The sequence below is a fragment of the Cynoglossus semilaevis genome, chromosome 20 (assembly GCF_000523025.1).
Source record: "Cynoglossus semilaevis isolate Cse_v1.0 chromosome 20, Cse_v1.0, whole genome shotgun sequence".
NCBI classification, from domain to species: domain Eukaryota; kingdom Metazoa; phylum Chordata; class Actinopteri; order Pleuronectiformes; family Cynoglossidae; genus Cynoglossus; species Cynoglossus semilaevis.
This window is the reverse complement of record NC_024326.1, coordinates 10,683,307-10,690,653: the sequence shown is the minus strand read 5'-3', so window position 1 is coordinate 10,690,653 and position 7,347 is coordinate 10,683,307. Positions and strand designations below refer to the sequence as shown.

At 42.4% G+C, this 7,347-nt stretch overlaps 1 protein-coding gene across 1 annotated transcript in view; it reads right to left on the bottom strand.

Annotated features, from left to right (window-relative positions):
* Positions 1 to 7,347, bottom strand: part of abca4b (ATP-binding cassette, sub-family A (ABC1), member 4b) — a 23,036-nt gene that overhangs the window by 13,046 nt on the left and 2,643 nt on the right. Inside the window, 14 exon segments of the mRNA XM_025066240.1 lie at positions 1 to 41; positions 176 to 350; positions 352 to 384; positions 498 to 674; positions 777 to 982; positions 2,201 to 2,398; positions 2,647 to 2,763; positions 3,351 to 3,490; positions 3,850 to 4,081; positions 5,186 to 5,275; positions 6,380 to 6,577; positions 6,697 to 6,824; positions 7,024 to 7,163; positions 7,282 to 7,347. The exon segment at positions 1 to 41 is cut by the window's left edge and continues 187 nt beyond it; the exon segment at positions 7,282 to 7,347 is cut by the window's right edge and continues 43 nt beyond it. Coding sequence (XP_024922008.1) covers positions 1 to 41; positions 176 to 350; positions 352 to 384; positions 498 to 674; positions 777 to 982; positions 2,201 to 2,398; positions 2,647 to 2,763; positions 3,351 to 3,490; positions 3,850 to 4,081; positions 5,186 to 5,275; positions 6,380 to 6,577; positions 6,697 to 6,824; positions 7,024 to 7,163; positions 7,282 to 7,347 — 1,941 coding nt within the window.

Sequence of the window (7,347 nt, the reverse complement as noted above, 5' to 3'; positions counted from 1 at the left end):
AACACCAGGATGGGGTTGCTGTAGTTCAGCACTTTTCCTCCCTGAAGGGGGAAAAAAACACTGTACTGTGAGGTGCTGCACAAACACACAAAATTAATTGGGCAACCTTTTTAATGAATCCAGAGGAGGGAGCTGTTTCACACTTTGACTCCAAGAGTCACCCCTGCCCCCTCACCATAATAATGCAGGTGAGCAGAGCTGTGCTGGCAGTCATCATGATGAAGCTGTCGATAAACCACGTGTACCAAATGACACTGTTGTCCATGCCCATGATCTTCATTGTCTCCTTGAGCCGCAGCTCCTTCTCCAGGACGATGCTCTTTACGGTCATGGACACAGAGTAGATCAGACATGGGGAAGCAGCGGTTCATTGTAATCATGAACCTGGAGGATGAAACAGAAGGGACTGAGAGATTTCTTATAAAAACATTGAAGTGATTTTGAAACAGAGCAGTTTTGTTTCCATGAATCACAGAACAGGATTTACATCGACTCACACGTCGTCCACGTAACACGGATACGGCATCTGCTGCACATAGACTCCGAGTGGCCAGTCGTTGCCTGTGTGAATCTTGATGATGCCGTGTTCAATCATGTCCTGTAGGAAGGCGAAGCCTCCCCAGAGGTACCTCTGGTCCTCCACAGGGTCTGCTCGGGGTCCAGGGTCCCAGTACCTGAGACAGGACACGGCCATATAAAATATGTTTGAAATAGCTGTACGTTTGAGTCATTTTCTTTTGCATCAGTAACCCAGATGTTGGGCCACTCCAGCTGACCTGTCTTTAATCTTGTTGGTGCGTTCCACGGCGTCAATGTCCATGCGGATCTTATACTTGACATGTGGTGGCACACTTGTGGACCAGGGATACATGTCCATGAAGACCAGACCTGCCCAAAACTTGTTTTTCTCTAGCAGGTGCAAAGCCTGATGAATCATCTGGGACTCATCGGTGTGGGCCACAAACTTGTCCAAACTGATGCACTGCGGTACAGAGAGGAGAAGGAATGGGTTTTTAGTCTGGAGCAGGTGGATTTCTGGTTTCATCACAGACTTTTCACCTCCCACCAAGAGTCTGCAGCTCTGAGGAATAATACCGTAGTATAAATGTTTAGAAAGTATTTTATACTTTTTTATATTTTTATTTTTTACATTTTCTCCAGTTATCATAGACCCCAGGAATAAAATACAATCACAAATTAATTTACATTATTATTACAAATATATAATCATAATTAGATTTAGTTTAGTTTTTTTTTAAAAATCCACTTTTTACCAACAGGTCTGGAAAATGCAACAAAACATACATTTATCAATGCCATCAGAGGAGTGTAGGTGGTGCTGTTATCCCCCTTCATTATGTCTTTCACTGACATGATCTGGTGACATGGGAGAAAGTCTGAGCTTTATGTTTGTTCTGCAGCCACAGTCACTCTCTCTGTCTGCCCCTCTGTCTCTCAAATGTGTAATTGCCATGTGAAACTACATCTCTACACTCACACACACACCATGTCTAATGTTTCCATTCACATTACTGAATAATACCCTCGGAGGGGCCAGAAAAAAGAAGAGAGACCACTTTCCACTCATATTTATAGAAACATACATTGACAGTACAATGCTGATCTCTCAGAGATGGGCCCAGAGGACGGATCCTCTCTGATACACATGTTCCAGTGGGACGTTGGTGTGAGAAACATGCCCCTCACTGAGGGAGAGGACCTTAGTGTAAACTACAGCACCAATCCCGAGGCCCACTGTTAGCAGACAGCTATATCTAATTGGCCAAATCGCCTGGGTTTGTTCGAGGGTCTTCAGAAACAAAGACAGATTAAGATGAGATTCCTACGTGGAGAGAAGGGAGTGCATGAAAGATGGGGTGGATAATTTGCCCCATCTTAGGCACAGAGGCCGTTCTCAGTGGGGGCGTTACACTAAAACAGCAATGAGCTCATGGGGGCTGGGGGGGGTCCTCCTACTTTACAATTTATCACTGGCTTCACAATGACGGTGCAGGAGGGGCTGACAGCGGGCTTGTTCTCAGCACCTTTCAGCCGACTGGATGGGAAATGTTCTGAAGCTGTGCTAAGTGGCTGCTCTGTTCCAAAGGGGCCTCCTGTCATCAACAGTTCCAGGAACAGACCTGGACAACTGATGTTTCAGTTCTGGAAAGAACCACAGAAGTAGACACCGGGTCCTTACCTCTCCGTACCGGTTCAAAGTACGGATGACTTGGTCCACGACGTTAAAAATGTTCCTCCAGTCAAAGTGGGCCATTCCTCTCTCCCTCCGCTCCTCAGGACCGTTGTACAGGAAGTTTAGGATGTCTTTGGTGGTGAAGTTGCTGTCACTCAGATTGTCGTCCATGAAGTGTGTCACTGTGGGGTTTCCCAGGGTGTCCTGCAGTGTTGGGGGATAATATATAATATATACGTGTATAAAAATGTGAAAAATATTCAGGACTGGTAAATAATTACAATTTTTAAAATCTGATTAATCATATGTTATCTGTGGATTAAACATGATTAATTGTGTTTAAAACATTAAGGCTCTCCCTCGACATTTCACCTGTGTATTATCTTTGTGTGCTCTTTGATGCACCAGTTTAATGGACTGGGTCAACGGCTGTGTTTGATGTTGTCACATACCCTGATCATATTCATCTGAACGCTGTTGTGAAAGAAGGACCAGAGCTGAGGTCCCAGCTCCTCCCAGGCCTTGGCCATGGTCTGGAGTCTGTGCAGCTGTTCAAATGTTGTGTTGGCCTGTGAATGCACGAAAAGCAAGAAATAGGACAAGACATTTGAAGACATTTTCAATAGATCACACTGTCTGAATAGGAGTACTGTTGGGTTTTATATCAAGATTCTTAATTTGCATTTACTCCAAAATGGATGTGGTGATCAAGATAGATCTGATCTGATTCATTTCCCAAATATATGGATAAGATTAACTTTAACTCGTTAATCTTAATTTCCTTAAGTCCTACTCATTAACAAAAAAAAGGAAAATCTCATTGACTAAAAAGTGTGTTCGTCGACACAGACAATTGAATCTAAATAACAATGTGCTCCAGTGCTAAGAACTCTCTATCTATTCTGTCAGCCCATCCTCTATTATAATTAATGTTTGATTCTTTCCTCACCCTGAAATAGTCCCCCTCGCCTCCACCCATCCCTTACTGACGCCCTCATTCTTTTTCCTAGTCAGCTCATTCCTAAAAAGGGTGGAGCGTTGATGCTGGTAAACAGATGAGAAACTGAGTGTGGAGAAAGAAATGTAAATGGAAGAGAGGGGGGGGGTGAGGATAGAGAGGAGGTCGAGGGTCAGGCTGGAGGTGGTCCCTGCTTACACTCTTTAATATCTTGCGGACAGCAGGGGAGTCGGGGCTGTACAGAATTTTTCCCATCAGCAGGGGCTTGACTGAATTCCATACGATTTTTGTGATGGGGTTGGACTCCAGGGTCTCCATGAGGGAGTTGCAAAATGGAGCTGAGAGACAAAAAAGAAAACAAGGTTTATAATGAATAACAGACCATGACAAGGAGGAGGAAAGAAAGATAGTCAGATGAATGTTGTATCCATGCTGGAAATTATAAGAGAATAAAAAACATACATCATTTTAGAAAAAATACAGCAAAATATAATCACACCGACCTTTAATGTGTTTTCACATGTTGGTTATAGGTTTTGCAGTTTTTAAACTAGTTAAAAACTAGTTAAAATAAAGTTACATTTTATGGATAATTTTCACATTTTATTTACCTGCAATGCTTGGTAAAAAGAAAAATCTATATAAGTTTGTTTTCACAAGACCTAGTTAAGTATGTCCACCAGGTGTCTACACTTACTGGCAGACTCATCATAGCTGTAGTTCCTGGTACTGTTGACTCCCAAAAACACCTTGTAGTTGTTGTCCTCATACCAGTTGAAGGACAGGACCCTGGAGCCCCCGCCCTCAGGGTATCCACAGAAGAGCTCTGAAACACTAGACATCAGCTGAGAGAAAGGTGGAGGTCCGCCATCTTTGAACATGGAGGAAACGGTCTTAAGTAGATCCTGGGAGCTCTCCGTCTCCATCAGCTGGGCAGAAAAAAAAAACATGTTCACTGTGATGGAGGAAAGTGGTGAATTTAAATCGGTGTATATTTTACTAGGGATCTAGCAATGTAACTAAATACACATTTCATATAAAGTTAAAATTCTGATTTTTTTTTATTTTTGTAATGTATCATCTTTTGAAAGTTACATTGATTTTTGTTGATTTTTTTAATCCACCACTTAAAGCTCACTGTTACGTGTGAACGTGCACACATTTTTTTCCCTCTCACACTCTCTTCCTCCTTCTTTCCTTGTTTGTTATTACACAGTACACTCCACGGGAAGCCAAGGTGGGGAAAGAAAGCATTGAGCTCGCCTCTCTGTCACCACAGTAATGCAGCGGTCACACCAACAGGATGTGTCACCTCAAAGGAACGTCTCTCCCCTCTCCCTCTTTCTCACCCCGCTTCTATCCACAGCTGAGATGATGATAGGTTAGGATACAGTGGGACACTCAGCAGACGTGCCCAGACACACACCACAGTACCATTCACCAGACATGCCTGTCTGTCTGGGTGTGACTTTTTTTTTTAACTTAGGTTCCCGCTGATTGACATGGTAGTTTGAGGCTTAAGGAGTCGGGAACGGAACGAAAGTCAGATTAGGATTAAGATAAGGTATGCATTTGTGATAGTTAAGGTGGACTGGGAATCACATAGTTTTATGTGAAATGCTAACAAAACAATTGTTTGTCTGTGTTTATGTGTATGGGGGAGCGAGCTAAAATCCCTGATTTTCTCTATGGACTTTGGTCTGTGAGCTCTATTCTCTTCTATTCTATTGTGTTCTATTCTATCCTCCTTATAAATATTATTGTCGGTCCAAGCATCATTGTAAAATCATAAACTGTTTATAAATGTAGTCAAAACAAGGCTAGTACATGATATAAAAATACACTTAGAGGTGTATACTACTAGAGTATACAGACACAGTAACACGTACTCTCTCCGCGACTGTTTCTCAAACACAAAACAACGGATGAGGCGTGTTTCCTGCGGAGCTAAAAATATGACGGACTCTGATCCCCCACTTTTGAGTTAGAACAACAGAGAGCTGCAGCTTTGTGATGAACTTTGGAGAACTCACAGTTTGGAGCTTCTCAGATATTGCCTTTAGAACCCGGGTCCAAAAGTGCAGATCAATGCCCTCAGAACTGCTGTCCATAACCTGAGGCATCTGTGGAGACACAACCAAAGGTTGGATGAGTACCACACACACCTAAGTGTTTTGCTTTACTTACCATAGGATTTGAAGTAGTCTTTAAAAATGTAAAATTTTTACTAAGCCTGTGTTAAATTAAATTATTCGTGTGTAGTATGGTAATAATGACTTTAAAATAAAAAACATCATCAACTTGAGGTTCTGAAGAATCCATTAGTAGAGATTACTAGAAAACTCAGGGTCAGGACAGAGAGCTGCGGAAAGACGAAACGCCAAGACAAACATGAACATCAGATATCCTTCCTCTCACAGTCCACATGCCTGCATTTCAATGAATGAAGGAAGGAGGCAGGCAGCGGTGGTGCAGGGAGAAAGAACAGGAAGGGAGAGTGGTGAGACTTGATGGAAAAAAGAAGTGACCTGAGGACAGACGACCTGTGGTAATGGGCTTTAAACATGGGGTATAAAGAAAGCCCAATTTAAATCAAATAATAATGTTAACAGTAACAGTTGATAATGATACATCCTTACTTACATACAACGCCTTACTTATAGATTCTGAGTTTGCCCAGTTGATGTAGTACTTACATATACAGTAAGAGACGCAGCCTCATGTCTCAAAGTCCATGTCACAGGTTGTGGGCAGGGCTTATTAAACCCATTAGAGAAAACAGGCCAACCGGGTTAATACCTTTGTAAGCCAATCAGTTGATTAAAGTAACGGTTGTAGAAAGAAAAAAGTTTCAGCGCCATTTTTCTTGGTTCAGTATCCTGGTCAATCCGTCTGTTGTTGAATGTCTTTAGAAACAGATTCTGGTTCTCTTCGTATACTTTAAATACTTGGAAAAAAATACTGTTCACCAAGGGTGCTTAACATTACTAGTTCACGGAACTGCAAGGGTGCTTAACATTACTAGTTCACGGTACTGCCTCAGGGGTGGGAGGTCTGAAACCACAGGTACTAAACTGAGGCCCCACTGCTTGTGGGGCCTGTGGCTGAACCATAGGTGGCAACCCCATGGTTAAGAAACCACTGCTCTATACTGTATGTGGGGTTCCATCACCAAAGTTACCAAAACAAAAGCTAGTTACTAGGTCTGTCAAAAAAAGTTTTCGTACCCTCTTGAAGATCTTAAAGAAGTCCAGATTCCTATAAAGAACATCTTCTACCTCCTGCAGCCTTTCCTGGCTGAGGGCACACATGGTGTTGCGGACCATGTGGAGACCCCTGCTACTGGGGAAAATGATGAAGCGCTCCAGCAAGGCCTGACTGCATGCAATGTCTTTCAACTGAAGCTCTGGAATACCAGAGGAAAACTGGAGAACATGGGAGAAAAGAGATTAAATGCAGCGTGTTGGACAACACAGTTGTAAAAAAAAATCGTTATATTGTCAGGTAGTCGTTAATTATGTGGTATAGATTGAAGTACTTCTACCTGTTCCAGTCTTATTTTTGCTTTTATGAGCTGATAGACTATTGATTGTGACAGATTGACATCTCGCAGCAGGAAGGATGTGAAATCCTCATCATCCTTCAGGATGTCTTCTAACTCAAGTCCACGACCTGGATGGGAAATCAGACGGATAGATCAGTTCAATTATGTAAACAAGAGGTTCCCAACCACTGGGTCCTGGGGCAGTGTTGTGCTGTTATTGTCTTTACATGTCAAGATGATTTTTTGAAAGAAAAGTTTTGTTTACAATCCTACTTAAAGTTATAGTTTATCACACGTGATTGCTGCTTATCATGACTTTCTCTCTACCTGTCACTGCATATGGCCGTCTTCGTAGTGTGTCCATGAAGTTGGCAAAGGATGACATTTCACGCCAAAGTCGGCTGAGCTGCTGGACTTCTGTCTCATTGAGCAGAAGCTCCTGAACATCAACATAGAACCGTGCCAATCTGGAAAAAAAACAACCTCTGAATTAGTCTTAGTTTGAATCAACAAAGTGCATTGTAATCAGATCTTTTTTTTCTGCTACAGTGATAATCCACAGGGTGAGAGCTTGACTCAGTTTACATAGAGTTGTTGTAGTTGGACACGACTCCCGGAGACTCCCCTCTGGTTGGATATCTGAAGCAAGGA